The following is a 20,088-nucleotide window of genomic DNA, read 5'->3' on the forward strand; positions in this document are numbered from 1 at the left end:
AACTTAACATGATCAAAAGCTTAACGGTGCTTGTGATATGTCTCAAAACTGATGTGATCCTCTTTCGCAAACTCACAAAAATAATGTTTGTACATATTTCATTTCTGCATTTAATTTCTGTTATTGCATTTATGTTTCATATTTTGAAAAATCCAAAAAGATTTTTGGCAACTGATGTTGGAAAACTGATACTCAAAATCTCAAAGGCTAAACATGATGAACAGATGGTTTGGTTAATTGGTTTGAAATGTTTAAGATGATTCATTAATTTGAATCATATTTTGGAATGTTTCAAATTTTGATAAATTTTAAATGTAGAAGATTCTCAAATATTTAGTTGATTCATTAAGTTGAATCACAACATTGTTTGTTGTAATAAAGTGTTTGAGATGTGTAGGTTTCTGATCCTGTTGCTACAGAAGGCCAGGAGATGCATCAGAACCGGAGAAGAGCTTAAACTGAAAAAGCCAGGATTTGATTTCAAAGGTGATAACAAATTCCAGACAGGGATCCCAGCTTGATGCAAGGGGGAGTCTGACGAGAGTTATAACCAGAGAAAGATCCGGGTACATGATTCCAGGAAGAGTTCCTGAAGAAGACCGATCAAGATTGAAGAATTGTCATGTTGAAGACTCTCACTGAAGATTCCGTCAACATTCAAGGGGGAGTCTGTTGGTGCAGTTGTCTGTCGACTACATCTTCATTCGAGTCTTAGGTTAGGGTTGATTGTATAGGGCACGGAAATCAAGAAATATGTAATTGAAGGTGATTTCGCCCGAGTTAGTAGGAAGCTGATTTCGCTCATATAGGTAATGCTGATTTCACTCCTGTTGATTCTGTGTCATTACGAGCGAAATCCCTAGCCTATATAAAGGCAAACATGAGCGAAATCATAGAGTGGTCTAGTCTTGTTTCCGATGGCGAAGCTCCGTCGAAGTGTCTCCGCATCTGTAACAACTTTATAATCAATACAAGAGACAATTAATAGTGAAATCAAGCTAAACAAAGACTGAATCAATGAATTCCGCCTCTGATTCAGTCTGAGCACTCTTTTGATCGACTCGTTAGGTCGTTTCGAGATCCTACAAGTGGTATCAGAGCCAGTTGGAGGAGTTCTGCAGTTTACAGCCGAATTTCATTGAGATTTCTAGCTTCTACACCTTCTTTCTTCACCAGAACAAGATTTAACGGTCAAAAACTGCTCAAAATTTCACAGATTGTGTATAATTGGACATAGACAAATCCCTGAAAGTTTCACACCTAAAATCGGCCTAAAAATGGACAAAGTGGACCCCCGAGTTGATTTCGCTCGAACTGACTTAACCTGATTTCGCCCCAAAAACCCTTGATTTCGCTCCAGGGTGTCCAAAAATCCTTGATTTCGCTCCAAAGTCCATCAGATTTCGCTCCAGGGTGTCCAAAAACCCTTGATTTCGCTCCAGGGTTTCCAAAAACCCTTGATTTCGCTCCAAAGTCCATCAGATATCGCTCCAGGGTGTCTAAACTCTTGATTCCGCTCTTGTGAACATAGTGATTTCGCTCGAGACTAGAATTTGCATTGAAACATGGATAACGAATTTTACAACGCGTTTGCAACTCCGTCTGCACCAACTGTTATTGCTCAGGCCATGAATTTAGAAAATGAGAGGGGAACTACAAAAAAGCCCCCGAAACTGATGAGTATCGAAGAATATTATGGGTGGAAACACAGATTCGAGAACTGGGTCCAGGCAAATCATCTTAGGTCTTGGGAATGTATTCTGAAAAAATATGTGTTGCCTCGAACAGATTTGCAGGTTATCAAAGATCTATCAGAGTTTACTGATCAAGAATGGAATATGTACAAAGCCGAAAAGATGATGATCAGTCTGCTTCAACAAGCTATCAAAGAAGACATTTTTATCCTGCTACAAAATGACAAGACATCAAAGTCGATTTGGGATGCTCTTCGTGTAAAGTTTGAGGGTAGTGAGAACATGATTAAAAGCAGGAAAGCACTTCTTAAGAAAGAATTTGATCTGTTTAGTAGTCTACCGGGTGAAGATACAAAGAAGCTGATTGAGCGATACTGCCACTTAGTGCGATCTACGTCAATGCTGAGTATCACAAAAGATCGTGAAGAGTGGGTAGACAAATTAGCTGATGCGTTACCGCAGAAAGAGTGGGGAACGTATTTGATGATTCTGAAGAATACCGGAGTTTATGATGGGCTAACGATTTCTCAGTTTATCGAAAAGATTGAAAGTCAGGATTTGGAACAGCAGAAGATCGCTAGGATAACAGTCCAAGTGGTCAACAGGATGTAAAGATGTACTACAAGGGTAGTGTTCCAGTTCCAGAAGCTGAGAGAAGTCCGAAAATCCAGACTGCATTTAGTGCTGGGGACTCAACAGAAAAGGTTAATCAGGGTTCTAACAAAAGCAGCAGTGGATTTTCATCATTTCCTAGTGTCAACCCGAAAGAGTCAACTACAAGTTTCCATTCTCAGAGCACAAAGACAGGAAATGGTTGTGTGATTCAGTGCAACATCGCGCTAAATCTTCCAGAGGGTCAAAGTTTTTCTGAAGAAACTGCTAAAGACCACATGGCATAACTTGGTTTTGTGCTTCTCTCATATGAAGGTCTAGTTGCCGGTCGGATCGGGAATTCTATGCTCACAAAGGAGGATTACGATTAGATAGACGCCGAAGAGATAGAATTAATGGATATCAAATGGTGTCTAGCGAGTGTTCTCAGACGAGCTGAAAAGTTCAAACTTATCACTGGGAGAAATGACTTTCTCGATGCACATGTTTCTACTTTAGGTTTTGATAAATCTAAAGTTACTTGTTTTCGATGCAGGGAGAAGGGCCATTTCAAACGGGAATGCAAGAACAGGGAAGCTAGTGGAGCTCAGAATCCGTTCGGAAAAGACGATTACTACCGGAAAGCCATTTATCAGCAAGTTGGTCAACAGCAAGAACCACGGGTGGCTCATGGTAGGAAGATTGAGGATTCAAAGAGAGCGTGTTTGGTAGACTTCAACTGGAACAATTACATATCACCTGAAAGCAAAGCGTGTTTAGTCGATCAAGATGATGAAAGGCTACCTGAAGGCTTCAGCTGGGATATGTTTATTGATGAAAAAGGAGAGTTCAAAGCCTTCATTGCTAAGATTGTTAGAGAACCAGACATGTTTGCCACATGGATGAAGTCTATTGGTGAGACTGTGAAGAATGTGGAGAATGAGCCTGTTGCATCTGATGAAAGCTCAGAAAGTGCTGATGAAAACTCACAGAGTCCAGAGGAGAGTGTACAAAATGATGCTTGTTCAGAAAAAGAAGTTGTTTTTGATCAAACACCATCAGATTCTGGTTTATCAGATGCTAGTTCTGAAAAATCTGTACAGTTTGATCAGTCACCAACTGATGATAGCAGTAGTGATGATGAGGAGGAAAAACACATTAATATTGCAAAATCTCATCTTTCTTCTGAAAGTTTTCATTTTTACTTGTTTTCGATGCAGGGAGAAGGGCCATTTCAAACGGGAATGCAAGAACAGGGAAGCTAGTGGAGCTCAGAATCCGTTCGGAAAAGACGATTACTACCGGAAAGCCATTTATCAGCAAGTTGGTCAACAGCAAGAACCACGGGTGGCTCATGGTAGGAAGATTGAGGATTCAAAGAGAGCGTGTTTGGTAGACTTCAACTGGAACAATTACATATCACCTGAAAGCAAAGCGTGTTTAGTCGATCAAGATGATGAAAGGCTACCCGAAGGCTTCAGCTGGGATATGTTTATTGATGAAAAAGGAGAGTTCAAAGCCTTCATTGCTAAGATTGTTAGAGAACCAGACATGTTTGCCACATGGATGAAGTCTATTGGTGAGACTGTGAAGAATGTGGAGAATGAGCCTGTTGCATCTGATGAAAGCTCAGAAAGTGCTGATGAAAACTCACAGAGTCCAGAGGAGAGTGTACAAAATGATGCTTGTTCAGAAAAAGAAGTTGTTTTTGATCAAACACCATCAGATTCTGGTTTATCAGATGCTAGTTCTGAAAAATCTGTACAGTTTGATCAGTCACCAACTGATGATAGCAGTAGTGATGATGAGGAGGAAAAACACATTAATATTGCAAAATCTCATCTTTCTTCTGAAAGTTTTCATTTTTATTTTGCAGATCGATTAGAGAAGCTAAAGGAGAAACAAGCTGCAAAAGAACAAAAGAAAATGAAGACTGAAGATGTTGCTCAGAATGAGAATGTTGAAAGTATTGCTAAGAAGATGATCGAGACTGAGCAAGCAAAGGTGGAAGAAAAGGTGACTAAAGCAGAAAAGGTGGTTGAAGTGGTGAAAACAATCGAAGTTGAAAAGATTGTTGAAGTCATCAAGCCTTGCACGAAGTGTTTGGAAGCATGCAAGGAATGTGTAGCAAAAGACGATATAATAGTTGAGTATGAAAAGAAGAAAGAGCAGTTGCTGTTCAATCTAAACTAAATAAAAGAATCTTATGATGTCTTGAACAAAACAGTAACTGGTCTTCAAAAGACAAATTCTGAAAGAGAACAAGCACTAACGATGATGAATGCTGTTAAGATGTCAAAGCAGAAAGCTATTAACTTTTACATCGAAGAAAGTGCTAAGTGGAAGCAAGAGTTGGAAACTAAGAAGATCGAGAATGAGAGAATTAGACGTTTATTACAAAGCTATTCTAGTTCTGATTATCTCATTGATCGTATTTACCCAACTGTTGCAGGTATGGAAGCTTTTCAAGATGACAAGCCAAAGAAGAAAGATACCGGTAAGAAATCGACTGTTAGCTATAACAAGTGTCCGCCTCCAATTTAGGAAGGGTATTCTCCTAGAAAACCAAATGAGGAGCAACTTGAAAAGGCAATCAATATAAAGCTAAAAACCGACACAACTGATGAGTTACCAGAAAACATTGACGTCACGTTTACCTCATCTGACATTGATCATGAGTCTGAGTTAATCAAAAAGGTGGTCGATCAAGTGTTGGATACTGATGAGGAGTCCGAGTCAAAGTCTGAGTCTGGAGGGTCAAATTCGTCAGTTAACAGTCCAAAGTCGTCGGTTAAACGGTCTTATAGTAAAGAATTTTTATTATCAAAAGCAAACTTGAATGATGAAACATTTGAAGTAGCATATACTTTAAATGATTCGGACAAGTTATACTCTGACAAAGAGTTTCCAATAAGAAGTGTCAAATTTGAAATGATCAAAAAGGTTTTCAAAATGAAAGAAATTAATATTTCTGAAATAAAAGATTTAAATCTTACTAGAAAACCTAAAGAATACACATCAAGAGTTCAACAACGTTTAAACAAGAATAAGGGTTACAATTCTGGATCTTGTTTTCAAAAGAAACCAAACCAAAATTGTAGCTACAAAAAGAAAGGTTTAGGCTTTATTCCACCAGAAAATCATAAAAATGTGAAAAATTCTAAAACAAAAACAGAATTTGTTTCAGGTGGGAGTGCTGAAGATGAACAGAAGAAACCATTATGGAGACAGTCGAACCAGGAGTTTCTTGCTGAGAAGAAGAGGAATGGAACAGGAGTGTTTCATTCAAAGGAAACTAGAACCTGTTACAAATGCAATGAAGCTGGTCACATTGCATGGAACTGTCAGAAAAATGCCAAAACAGAACAGGGAGTTTCTAAGAAATTGAAAGAAAAGGTTGTTGATGTTGAACCACCAACCGAAAAGTTTAAAATTTTCGAAAACTCAACTTATGAGGTTGGTGAGTGTTCTAAAAAGAATTTTTACAAAAATAAAGAGAAAGACAACCAAGTGTGGGTTGTTAAAAGGGTTGATGAGAAAGTCGGCGATGAATCTGGTTCCACAAAGCTAGAAGAGCCACAAGTTGAAGGAAAAATTTCGGTGAATCATGATGATTTTCCATCACTGAAATTTGAAGAAGTTAAACAGAAAGTGGGTAAGATTGAAATCTCGAATCAGTTTTACACTGAGAAAACTAAGTTTGATGTTGAGAAAACATTTAATGGGAATGTTAAGAAAATTTTTGGGAAAATGCTTAATGGGAAAGCAAAGGGGGTTAAAGATTTTTATGCAACTAAAAAGGCAACTTACAACCCTACTGTGCAAGAATTGAAAACCATCAAGTCTGAAAAGACTTGGATGGAAGTTTGTTTTCCTTGAAGTCTTAGGACAATGCCGTAGATCCCAAGTTTGTAATCGTGGATCAGGAATCGGCATCATTCATGTTTTAATGAGTTTGTATGAAAGTTTTTGAAAGTGTTCAAATGTTACAGGTTCAATGACTACGCCGGAGCTTCCAGGTTGGTAAGTGTGAAGCAGGAATCGGCATCTTGTTTTGGTAAAAGTGATTTATGTAGACGTGACATTCCTACTATTGGTATTGTTATGGATATACTCACAAATGGTAAAGAGGTTGCTGGATAGCAAATGGTAAATCAGGGACATTAAGTTGTACTTGATTTACTACACATGATAAAACAGACAAGATGATGAACCATATCCCCGTACTTAACAAGTGCCTACAAGTGGTAAAAACAAACTCATTTTCCGGAAAAATCATTTTGATTAAAACAAACTTAAGTGTTTTGAAATCTAAATGAGAAAATGGTTTGTGAAAGGGGGAGTTCAGATTGCTTATGCCGAGAGGATGGAGATTTGATGCGACTCGATGTCAGTTGTCAAGTTTTGTATAGTTTGTTTTACATTTTATGTTTCAAGTGGGTCAAGAGTTTAGATAGTTTTTAAATTTTCTTTAATATGTTTGCATTTTAGGGGGAGTAGAAAATTTCAGAAAATCCAAAAACATTAGAAAATTTGAAAAAGCCAAAAACATGATAAAATCAAAAATGACTTTTGTTGTCAAAAGAGGAAATGATAGTACATCAGTGGACTGTCACAACATGCTAAAGAATTGTAATGTAAAAATGTGATAAACAATCTCACTGTGGATGTGTCAGTAGATTTTTACACATTTAGTAAATTGTGACGAGATATAAACCTAAAAAATTCGAACTTGCTTATTATGTGGGTTAATAACTTCTTGGATACATAGGTAACCCCTGAAATCTTGTTTGAAAGGTCCCTTATTCTGAGATACTAGGTCTTTGTGCTCAGTGATATCTGGGGTATTATCCCGGGACTTCTGCTGTATGGAAGTACTGACCTAGTCTCCGGATAATGCTTTCCGCAAAAGCTTGAAACACAGCTACGCCCTCAGCATGCTGATGAAACAATAAAGTTGATAGTCGCTGCTGTTGTAATCAAAAGATCCTCTAAAGGGGACACACCAAAAGTCGAAGCCGTCATCTCTTTGCGTATACGGAAGTATCGACCTGAGCTCTCACGGCCCTCACAATTTAACCCTTTACAGATATCATCTGTGGTATACTCACCTGTAAGACTGAATATTGGGATCTGGATACGGGAGTAAATTCAAGTAGTGGGACACACGGATAAGTTCAAGAGCTTAAAACATTAATTACATATCTTGGAACAGTTGAAATTTGTGTGAAAATTTAAGTGGACAAATATACTGACAATCTAGGTGAATTGTTTAGAACTTAAAATGAAATACAGCTTAACGGTGTTAGTGACATGTCTCAATAACTGATATGATCCTCTTACTCAAACTCACAAAAATATTGTTTGTAAATATTTAGTTTCTGCATTTACTTTGTTTCAGAAAATCCAAAAAGATTTTGTGTGTGTTTTAGCATAAAATTTGAAAAAAAATCAAAAAGATTTTCGACAACTGATGTTGGAGAGCTGATTTTCAAAATCTCAAGTGCTAAACATGATGACATTGTTGTGAGGGGGAGTGTGTTTTGTTCAATCAAAATGTATTTTTAAAATCTACTAGTGGTTCATCAAAGAGGAAGTTTTATGAGAGGGAGTTGTTTTTGGTGCATATGGTTATATTCAAATTGTTAAATGTGTAAAACTTACGTTGAGGTAGAGTTTGTACAGGTCAAGTTGAGCCAGGTTATTCAATCCTGAGATCTAAGCTAGTCGAGAGCCAGGTTATGATACCTGAGAACTCTGATTGAAGAAGACCAGGTTTTCGATTCTTGTGGACTCTGAAGACAAAATTTGAGCCAGGCCATCATTCATGAGTAGAACTAGAGCCAAGTTTAGATCTTGGAAATTAAAAGTTGTGGTCAAAGTTAAAGCCAGGCAACAATTTTGGACCTGTGAAAGCCAGAAAACGATCCTGTAGCAGATGATGCTGAAGAACAAAGAAATGCCAGCACATTGTTAGGGGGAGTCTGTTGATGATGTTAGTGAAAGAGAAGCCCAGAGACTGATCAAGACTGAAGTTTGTGAAGACTCGACACGTGCGACTCGTCAACATCTGAGGGGGAGTCTGTTGGTGCATACATCTGTCGACTTCGTCTTGTATCGAGTCTTAGATTGCATTGTATAGATTAGGGCATGTTGTACGAGAAAATAGGATAGTTTATGTAGTTAACAAGATGAATTCGCTCATAGTGTCAGTTAGGCCATTTCAGGCGAAATCACAACTGTTGATTTCGCTCCTAGTGTCCTGATACCATTTCAGGCGAAATCACATGTTGGTGATTTCGCTTCTAGAGTCATGTGTCATCTCAGGCGAAATCTGGACCCTATATATAGGTGTTCATGAGCGAAATCAAGTATCGGTTGCCTTGTATTCCACGCCGAAGTGCTGCCGGTGTGAAGACTGAGTGTAATTGCTTTCAAATCAATACAATCAGTAGTTAAAGTGAAGAATCAGTTGTTTCTAAGTCAATTACTTGTTTTCCGCACCTGTAATTGATCAAAGCTCCTCTGAACGACTCATTCGGGTCAGCATCGCGATCCTACATCGATTTTGGTTCATTTGTACATATGCTTCTGTTTTTGTAAATATTTTATGTTTGTATTGTGTCTCGATTTCATAATTGCTGGATTTTTATGTTAATCTTATGGTAGCATCTGTAAAGGTCAATTTTTTTAAATTAGAAACTATCGTTTTCCGCAAAATTAAAAGCGACAGTTAGTTGGCGTAACAATTTGGGAGAGGAGTTTTCCACAAAATGGGTCAGAATGGAGTTATGTGGATATAGGAATGAAGATGCTGGTAAGGGGAGTTTTAAATGAAATTAATGGGCTCCATTAAAGGTGAATTATCTGGGTTGGAGGGTTGTTGAGGGTTGGTTGTCTATACCAGCCTATTTCATTTGTGAAATTAAGGGTAATTCTACATGAGCAGAGGGGTTAAAGCTGGGTTAAATTTACACCTTGGATAGATAAAGCTAGGTTTGGTCATTGTACTTAGGGCTATGTCTTCCAAACTTGTGTTCTAGCAATGGTAAAAAAAAAATAGTTGATTTCGGTCCACATTTTTTTTATTTTGTCTTTGACTCAGTTGAGAGTTAAGACATTTGTCTTTTGGGAGGGATGGGTGAAGTGTATTGGAAATTGCAGGAATAAGGAGGCTTATAAAGTGTTCGAGCTATAATTAACTACTTTTGTGTATTTATGACAAGGGCATTTAGCTATGATCTCTTACTTTTGTGTATTTATGCCAGGGCCAGTGGCTCATAACTTTCGATTACATTGCCAAAATAGGATATTAAGGCATCTCATTTAATTAAAATAACTAAAATTCAACCTTATGTATACGGTTTTCGCTGGTAAGAGTTATGTATACGGTTTTCGATAGGTAAATCTGATAGTTACAAACTGTGGACATAGGTAAACATCATTTTGAAATTTATTGGGCAGATTTTGGAATGTTTCTACATCTCATGCATTGTCATCATAATGTAATATCATGGGAAACACAAGCTAAAAGTGCATGCTTCAAGATAGAGAAAGCACTTTTCTTCCATGCCAGCCAAGTGTGTTTTGTTCAAGCACTACAAAGGGCTTCCATTGCTGCCCATGCTTCACGTAATTCGCCTTTTTCTATCACCTATTTATTATGATTGAAGATTACAATCAGGTTTGTAAACATTATAGTGTTGTTAGTGTAGTATGCATCTTCATGTGTTTTGCTCAATAAGGCACACTTATGTTAGAAGAAAGAAATTGGTGAACCAAATTTTAGAAACAAACATATGATGTTGTATGCCTATTTTCAACTTTTGAGTCACCAATGGGATCCTTTGGCAGTCACAAGTTGGTTTAAGTCTTTAAGGTATGCGATTACACCCTATTTGCTTGGAAATTAGCTAACTTTGACTCTTACAGGTATGTTTTTTTTTTCTCAAATGGGTTCAATATGTAAAATCTAATAATAAAGCTTAGAAGAAACAATCCTCTGAGAAAGATGATGATGAGAACAAACAAGTTAAAAAAATTAAGTTGTTATCTTTTATGATCTATTATGTTGAGTAAGGCATCAAATTGGGTTGGGTTAAAGCTTGACACAAGACATTTGTAATACGAGTACAAACATATCATTTTTCAACCCCACGAAATTCGCGGGTATTAGCACTAGTTTAATATAAAGGCTTTAATTCATAGATTCATTGCACTTGGCTGTTAAAAATGTCGCATGAGTCTTTACCGTATCACTCATCCTAATTTATTAATATATGGTTAGGCTTAGCACTCCCCATATCTAGGAAGGCAGCTGTTTTGTCATGTACCATATGTTTTTGGAAAATTGGTTTTTAATAAACCAACATTTGCCCCATTAGTAAATAATAATTCTACCTACGTAATTGGTATACAATAATCCTACCTATCAATATGTTGGTTCTCAATGAACTCCCGTTAATTATTTTTAACTGAAGTTAGTTTTTAAGTTTTATTTATTACACAAACAACCCTGTAGTTATAATTAACTATTTTGTAAAACAAAAAGACGTCAAGGGCCATGTAATTAAATTTTATATATACATATCATTTTGAACATGAGCAAATAGAACGATAGTATCTTAATAAAAAATAACTAATTACAAATGTGAAACCCAATAATTTTACTTCTGTCCTATTTGAACGGAAAAGATAAGTACAAACTAAATTTAAAAAAAAATGCAATCATAATCCCTTTATTTGATTCAATCATTCTAGAAGTTTTAAAACTAAAATATAATCTATCATAATCAAATTCACATTTCAAAACCCTCAAAATTCAAACATTCAATAATCACAATTACTCACACGTATAAGCCCATATATAATCTAACCTACTTTTAATAAAGGATTCCAATTATTTCTACGTGAAATTCATAAAGACTTTTTGTTATACACTTAATTTCATATATAATCTAATCTAACTTTTAAAAATGTATATATGTGTGGATGCTCAGAGGGCAAAAGTGAAATTGCACTAATTTTAACGTTATTTCACTAAATTTGTGAAAATAACATTAAAATCGGCGGACGGTTAATCATGCATCATCATCATGTGGTGGCGTTGATAGCAGAAAGACAAAATGGAACATGCACTAATCGGTCTTTGTCCCGATTGCTGAGTGTTATGTGCCTTATGTCCAAAGCTTGATGCAAAACTACTATCGAGTCGGGGGTCTTACTGAAAGCAGCCTGTACATTTTACTCTCCTCAGACTCTACCTTAGCTTTGCTATTTGTGGGATTTACTGAGTATGATGATGATGATGATGATGATGATGATTTAGTATATATAATTAGATTTATTCAACCCGTATAATACACGGGGTTTATAAAGATATAATTTTTTTATTATTTAGTTTATAAAATTACATTTATCCAACCCGTGTAATATACAAGGTTACAAAATAACATTTATTTAACCAGTGTAATACACAGTTTTTTAAAGATATAACTTTTTTTATTATTTAGTATATATAATTAGATTTATTCAACCCGTACAATACACAGGTTTTTATAATTTGGTATATAAAATTACATTTATTCAGTACAATACATGAGGTTCTTAGAGATATGATTTTTTTATTATTTAATATATAAAATTACATTTGTTCAACCCGTGTAATAAACGAGATTTTTAAAGAATAATTGTTTTAATTTAGTATATAAAATTACATTTATTCAACCCGTGTAATACACGGGGTTCTAACCTAGTATAATTTTATATATTAAATAACTAGCTTACAACCCCGTGTATTACACGGGTTAAATGACGAAAAAATGTAAATTATAAACTTGTATATAATCCTTATTAATGAAATGACTTATTTAGATAAAATAGTAAAACAAAAGAACAGTTATATTTTCGCTATTCAAAATAATTTTCTAAGTTTTCCTTTTGGGATACTACAATCCATTTTATTATATGTCTTAAAAAGAAGTAACACTAAAAAATTAAAAATATAATTATAAGTTATGAGGTTATGGTAAATGAATTGTAATTAAATTCTACTATGTATATTAATGATATAATAAATACTTTGATATAAATACTATTTTTAGATATATGGATCATGAGACAAGACATGAATATCATCATTGTATAGAAAATATTACATATTAAAAAATCATACTAAAAATAAAGTGTGCGTTTAAAAAAAATAGGACTAAAGTTTTTTAAACTATACATTTGAGCGTCTACAACAACTTTTTTAATTAGTAGTCGATATTTAAATATTCAAATTAAAATTTTTATAATATTATATAATGTCTTTATTTAGGATGATGATAATGTCTTTAGTTGCGTAATATGATTGAAATTAGAAAGTTGGACCATTTTTTAAGATGAAAACATATTGATATTAACATAAATTTAAAATTGGAAGAAAATATTGAACACGTGTATTACACGACTTAAGTAAATATAATGTTATATACTTAATAGCAAAAAAAAAATATGTCTTTCGAAAACCATTTAGCGTTCGCTTTAAAGATAACTTGGTACTTTATTTAGATAATCCGCTTGTAATTTAGTCTTCTAAGTTATATACTATAAGTACTTGTACATGTGATTTGATACTTTATTAGTAATTATTGTTTATATCCAAATAATATATTTTATCTTAACAAATATATATGGTTAGGGTAAACTGAAAATTTCTACAAGTTGTGAGAACTTAGAGAACTCGGCCTTACAAAAGGTTTTTTTGATTTTTTTTACAGGGGGTGTGAATTAGCGGTTAGAGACTCAGGACGTTAAACCTTTTGATTTTGGATTCAAGTGGTTAAAACCACTAAAACATAGGGACTCAAAAAGTAATTTACAATTAATTAAATTTGAAATTATATCTCTAACTACATTAAATAATATTATACTTATTATATTATTTGATACATTTATATTTGTTATAGATAATTATTAATTAAATTTGAATTTATACGTTTATCTCTAACTATATTAATTAATATTATATTATATTTTGTGTATAAAAATTTATATGTAATACTATTATTAAAAGGGAGGAGGCACCAGAGAGTGACACGTGTACAAAAAGATTTTCGTTTATTAGTATAGGAAGACTAGATTATAGACCCCGTGTATTACACGGGTTTGAGGATAAAATTTTATAACTTAATAATAATACACAATTTTTTTTAGCAATGCTCATATACATGACCGATATAGGTGTCAGATTTACTTTTTTAATCAAATATTGCAAATATATGGTAACCATACCATATTTACTATGGTAACTATTTCATTTCCTTAACTACGTGATTTTATTGGCTTTTCTAAACTATTTTGCATGTTTCTAATTTTTTAACTCACGAAACATTCTTATAATTATATCCAATCATTTTTAATAAGTCGTCCATAATATAATAATTATGTTCTCATCTTACTATCCAGTCTATTATGGAGTTGCTAAGCCAATGTAGATATATGTTTGCTTTATGCTACTACTACTATTTTTTTACACAACTTGGCTTTGTTATGATTTGATTTGATTCTGGTTATATTCTCGTTATATATAACGTTTACATATTGTTATAACTTTTTTATAAGTATATTTTATTTTTTCTCAGATATAAAAACTATAACATCAAAGTGGTTAATTATGAAATTGCAATTGACCATTTATTAAGATTTAGACGAAGTCACAACCAGAAATAAAGTTTCATGATTTACTATCTCCATTGCCCCTCAAGTTGCATGGTTGAGAATAATTTATTTATGTAAATTTGTTCATACATTATTATTAAATTATATAAATTTAATCCTCAAAATACACAAGTTTATAACTCTGTGTAATTAACAGTAAAATTTTTAATAAAACTTATATCAAACATATACTAAAATAAATATGTTGCAACACTATATTCAGAATTTTATAAAAGTTGTTCTAAAGTTATAAAAGGAAAAATAAATAAATAAATGTGATCTTGGAATCTTTAAATATAAAAAAATTAAAATATATAAATTAATAATAAAATAAATCATACGAATAAATATCCTAATCTAAATTTACTTACATACATTATCTTAATTTCCCCATATTCGTTTAAATCCTTTATATTAGTTATAGATAATTATTAATTAAATTTGAATTTATATGTTTATCTCTAACTATATTAATTAATATTATAATAATTTATGTATAAAAAAATTAATATGTAATATTATTATTAAAAGTGAAGAGGCACCAGAGAGTGACACGTGTACAAAAAGATTTTTGTTTATTAGTATAGGATAAAAAAAGTTCTATCTTTAAGAATCTCGTGTATTGTGCGAGTTGAATAAATGTAATTTTATATACCAAACAATAAAAAAGTTATATTTAAAATAAAAACCCTTGTGTATCACAGGTGGAAGAAATGTAATTTTATATACTAAATAATAATAAAAAGTTATATTAAAAAAACTCCATGTATTATACGGGTTGAATAAATCTAATTTTATATAGCAAATAAAAAAGTGTTATATCTTTCTAAATCAAAATGGATTTTTTTTTTATTTTTCAAATTCGGTTAATACTATTTTAAATTTTTGGTTTGATTAATAAGTTGTTTAATATAATTTCTCATAGTTAACAATAATAACATGAACACTAAATCTTATGCATGTTTATCTACTATTAAGTGAAACAATGTTTTTTAGTTTAAATAAGACTTTACGATTTGAAGTTAATTTATGCCAATGATTTAAAGTTGATAAGATTTATATTAATTTAACTAATATTTAATAATTTATATTAAATAATAATTATCTACAATTAATGATGGTCTAGAGTAATTATCTACAATTAATGATGGTCTAGAATAGATTTCCCATGTATAAAAAAAGTAATTTCCTTTAAAATTTTAAGATGCCAGACAAAGAGTCAAGTATAAATACCTAATTTTTTTAACAATTTGGTTCCATCTCTACCCTAACTCTCTTCATCACTCAAAAGACCTCCAACTCTCTCGTCTTTCACCACCATTATAATTGAATGCCATCATTTAAGCCTCTCCAATGGGAAGTAAAGAGACGCCCGCTTCACTTCATCTTCCCCTAATCCCTCCAATCCCATAAAATCCACCACACACTACATAGCCTCTCTGCTTTGCTCCCAACGCGAACCACCGAGCCACCACCGCCTGCCTCTGTCGGGATTGCAGGTCAGTAGGATTCCACCCTTTGGTTTCGATTATGGTTGTTGTTTTTGATCGCCACATCAAGGAAATACGTATAGGGGTTCATTGATGGTCAATCGACCCGTCCATCTTGCCACCTCTACCATTTATCTCAACATCAAGGAAGCAGGGTTGTCAATCACATTTTTTTATAATGCGTTGATTTGAGAAAAAAAATATGTATATGGGTTCATCGTCGTCCCGCAGCAACGCGCGGGTTTCCTACCAGTAACATAAAATACATGTAATGGAGGTATAAAGCTAGAAATATAAATGGTTTGGTTCAGTTATCTTTTGTTTTCAAGGGTACAAAAAAACCGATACATGATTTTTTTGTACATTTGGTTTTCGTTTAATTCGATTGTTGGTTGATTTCGGTTTAGTTTCGGTTATTGTTCACCCTAGAGACTGATAATCATTTAACATGTCAAGTTATTTAATTAAAAAAAAACTATGGCAATATCATACTTAAATTAAAAAAAAAAAAATACTCGATTTTATGATTTAGCTTTTTTAAATGATAAAGTATGAAAAGGTCATGATCGTTTAAAAATCGTGAAGATAGTCTCTTTAAAATAAAGAAACAAAAGTATAAGTACTAGTTGATTAACTAGAATTTGGTTAAAGATGAGGCAATTACGATATGACTAATTTGATGGATTAAAGTGTAATTACTATTTGAAATACTAATTTACTCACATTTTTGTTGTACTTTATATGTACTATATTATAATACACTAGTAGGTAACCCGCGCGTTGCGGCGGGATCATGATTTTTGTAAGGGGTATATGCCTTCGGTGGTAATCAAGTCAAAGTTTTTGATATTTTAAACCCAAACGAGACCCGTTTGACCCAATAGAAATTTTATTTTTATTCGTTTTTGCTTGTTAATACTCTAAAATTACAAATCTACAAACCTAAGTCATCAACAAAAAAGTTATATCTCTTTGCATATTCTAAGACAACAGAAAGATTAGATGGTTTTATGGTCTTGTGGATTAAGTATTTCTGTAACTCATTCGGGTCAAAATACGGGTTTCGGGTGGTTCTCCAATCTGGGGTCTGAAGATCAGTAACGTACGGAGAATTAGTCGTTGAGTCGTCGCATCCTGCAGGAACTTGATTTGGGAATGCTTCGGTCATTGTTTTGTGGGCCTGGCGGGGGGCCCGGTTGCGTGATCGTATCTTTCAGCTAAGGCGCGATATGCTCTGTATAACTCTTCGACCAGTTTCATAAGGTCGGGTCGTTTTTTGTAATACATTTCTGCGCGTCTAGCGAATGAATCGGCGTCTTCTTCGATGAGTTTTATCATTGCTTTTACTTTGATATCCACATCTGTTCATGCACACAAGGAAAATCAATACATGTATACATTTTAAACAAATTGCATAATAAACTATATAAAGAACTGAACCTAAAATGGAAGTTAAGAAAGCATTTATGTAAAAAAAAATCCCAAAATACCTAAATGTATTCAAGTACTATATTAACTTTTTTTGTAACAATAACTCCAAATTTTACAACTCGAGTAACATTCAAATCGTTTTTTAGACCAAAGGGTGTGTCTTGAACCGTTGTTGGTTCAAAACGTTACTTTTGCGTAATCATACCATATTATCTTGATACCAACTGAAATATTCTCAAAGTTCAATAAGATCCAGATTCTTATGTATGAAAGGTAGATCATAAAGCGAGATGCTATAAAGATTGATGTAGCATGATCTAACACAACGAAATTTGTATGTAAACTATAGTTTTGCATTTGCATACGGAAATCAATCAAATTATTCACATCTCTTCTCCTGGGAACATGTTAATAACTTCCACAGGGACCAACAGAAATGTCGAATACGCTTACGGAATCAAAAACTCATACCTGTAAGATTTTCTTGAAGCATGAATAATAATATGGGTTGAGTTCGGGTTGCACATTTCAACCGCCAATCCACAACTCGTCAACCTTGTAATCCGCCAACCTGACACCATTGACGACAGAACGTATGACGAAAACTAATTCAGTCTTCTCTTTTTTTTGTGAAATCCTTGATGCCTAACTACCCTTTATCTAATATTGGTTTTTTTTGCAACCGACGTTTTTGTTTTGTTACCTACAAATTTCTTTTTCTTGTTTTCATTTGGTTTGGGATCAGTAGCTGTCTCCACGCCCATTAAACAGATGGAGAATCATTATAACAGAATATAACCAGTTAACCACCCTAATCATAAAGATTTGTGATTGATTCCAAAGACCATCTTCTTTTCAACTTTCAGGTTTTGATACAGAAAAAAGTTAGATGCTCACAACAGCAACATTCTTTAGGCACATTTATATTTTTAGCAATATTTGGTACATGCACTTTTTTACACAAAGTAGCAACTGTGTAGTGTAAGTCAAGTCAGTGGCTTCACGGTATCAGATGCATTTATGGTGCTCCTCAAACAAGTGGTTGAGGGTAAGTCTTGCCTACAACAAAGAGGCACAGTGGAATGGTTATGCAAATAAATGCATTCATGATCTCGACTACCATCGGTTTTATGCTCACCCTTCCTTTATAACAATTTTTCATATATTACCCATTCAACCCATCAGCAACGAAATACAATCTAAATTATGATTACAAGAACAATATTATTACGATACCTTTTTCTAATGCGCTGAACAGCATCAAGAATTTCCATCAATTGTTGCACCTTGGGATTTGTCAGTCTGTCTTCACTTAATAACCGTGAAGACCTCAGTTTCAACTTTGTTTAACTGTTCATCAACACGGTCTAAAAGGTCAACAAAAGACGTCAAGCCGGTCAAACTACTCATCGTTGTTGTCAACGCCATGGCCTTCCAAAAATCCTTCAAGATCGTCTGTTTCGTGTTCTGTGGACAACTCATTGGTTCTTTCTTGCGGTTCCCGATTATCATTCATATTCAGAAAATCTTTTTCTGAATTTTCAGGAGATGGAGACATAACCCTAACCGGAGATTCATCATCTTGTTTTTCGATTTCAAGATCTGAAGAAACTGTGGTAACAAATTGTCTTTCTTTAAGAGATATTGCCTACCACCAAAGGTAACATCAAGTGAATATGCATTTATAATAGCTACATAATATTGGTGACATTATAAGCTTAATAGATGAACAAACAAACCTCAATAAGCTTTGCTGCAAGCTCTTCAAGCAACTCGATTCGACTCTTTGTATTATCTAAATCTTGCATAACCTTCTTCTTTTGAAATAACAGATCTCGAGCCTCGTTTTCTTTCCCGGCTTGAACACTGACGGCTGCTCGAATTTTAAGCTTCTCTGCTGTTTCGGATAACCTCAATAACCTCTGTCTTGCTTTATTAGCTGGGATAAACAGATTCATCACTTCTATAATAATGGCATTCAACAAGCATCATCGTGAATTCAGTTTTGTAAAAATTCATGGATCAAGGGAACGTGATAGAGAAACGTGACTTTCATGATTATTCTATAATAATGGCATTCAACAAGCATCATCATCATGCTTTGTATAGCCTTACCTATGAAAAACGTGATAGAGAAACGTGACTTTCATGATCTAAAAAATCAAAACCCTAAAACTAATTTTTCTCCATTTTTTCCTTTGATTAAACTGTAAACATAAACAAAAATCAAACTTATCTTGCAACAAATTACCAAATTATAAATTTTTTACCTGGCTAGAATCAAGGGAACCCTAATCGTTGATGTGGTTCTTCAAATTAAAGGAAATCAGCTACTGATAAGAAACCATCTCTTTCGTCATCATCCACCACTCACGAAGATGTTGTATGATCCAGATGTTGTTATATGCTAGCAAACGTGTGTGCCTGATCTTCCATTGCCCACTTCTTAACAGGGGGTGATGGTAACAGACGGGGAATTGAGAGGATGAATTGAAGGTGAGACCCTTCCTTGCCCACTTCAATCTCGTATTCAGTTGCCAACGTGGTGAAGCATTGAATGTCGTATTCAATTGTAGGTGTCGATGGCCTTGTTAATAGGACTATAGTGGTTTAAGATTATGTATAAGTTGAGGGAGAGAGGGGTAGGATGGGAAGGAAAAGTGTTAAAAATGGAGATTTGTTCTTGCCTTTTGGACTGCCATCTTAAAATTTATGTTGAAAATTACTATTTAGTACATAGGAGATGCTTATATATAGATATATAGATTTAGGAAGGGTATTTTAAGATATTCAAAAGTTAAGAACTTTTTTTTAGTTTAATGTATAAGATACAACCCTATAATGAAGGTAAATTAGGTTTTTAACCACTAATTAAACTTTAATCCTCTCATCTTAATTACACTTTCATTTCCTCATCTTTAACCAAATTTCAGTTAACAAACTAATAGTTACCATTTATCCCCTTATAAAAAACTAACCACCCCCGTAATTTTTTTAAACAGCCCAGCCGATCGGACAGGCCAGCCGATCGGGTAGCAACCCATCCGAACGGGCCGGCATTCGATCGGATTATCATTTGTTTCTTGTTTATCTCGCTATAATTTAACGCGCTATCAAACGCTCACGCAATCAGTCTGTAATCAGGGTATTCTCAAACATTTTTCCGCCAAATCCAACCA

The 20,088-nt window shown here is 33.9% G+C and overlaps 1 protein-coding gene across 2 annotated transcripts; it reads right to left on the bottom strand.

Annotated features, from left to right (window-relative positions):
- Nucleotides 1-16,428: 16,428 nt before the first annotated feature.
- LOC110912527 lies at nt 16,429-19,613 on the bottom strand. 2 transcript variants are annotated; one of them, XR_004883921.1, is made up of 5 exons: nt 19,180-19,613; nt 18,649-18,848; nt 18,146-18,557; nt 17,381-17,480; nt 16,429-16,839 (listed from the first exon to the last, which is right to left on the bottom strand). XR_004883921.1 is itself a non-coding variant. In XM_022157261.2 (4 exons), the coding sequence occupies exons 1-2, from the start codon at nt 18,865-18,867 to the stop codon at nt 18,312-18,314; spliced, it is 465 nt and encodes a 154-aa protein (XP_022012953.1). In that variant the 5' UTR covers nt 18,868-18,977; the 3' UTR covers nt 16,429-16,839; nt 17,381-17,480; nt 18,146-18,311. The 2 variants fall into 2 exon arrangements, 1 of the variants encoding a protein (XP_022012953.1); XM_022157261.2 differs by lacking the exon at nt 19,180-19,613 and having other exon boundaries at nt 18,649-18,977.
- Nucleotides 19,614-20,088: the final 475 nt, after the last annotated feature.

The sequence above is a fragment of the Helianthus annuus genome, chromosome 16 (assembly GCF_002127325.2).
Source record: "Helianthus annuus cultivar XRQ/B chromosome 16, HanXRQr2.0-SUNRISE, whole genome shotgun sequence".
NCBI classification, from domain to species: domain Eukaryota; kingdom Viridiplantae; phylum Streptophyta; class Magnoliopsida; order Asterales; family Asteraceae; genus Helianthus; species Helianthus annuus.

Bases quoted from the DNA above. Each gene is read 5' to 3' on its own strand.
- LOC110912527 (XM_022157261.2), bottom strand. From the start codon at position 18,867: ATGAATCTGTTTATCCCAGCTAATAAAGCAAGACAGAGGTTATTGAGG. The intron at 18,558-18,648 runs GTTTGTTTGTTC...CTTTGGTGGTAG, and splicing joins TTGCAGCAAAGCTTATTGAG to GCAATATCTCTTAAAGAAAG.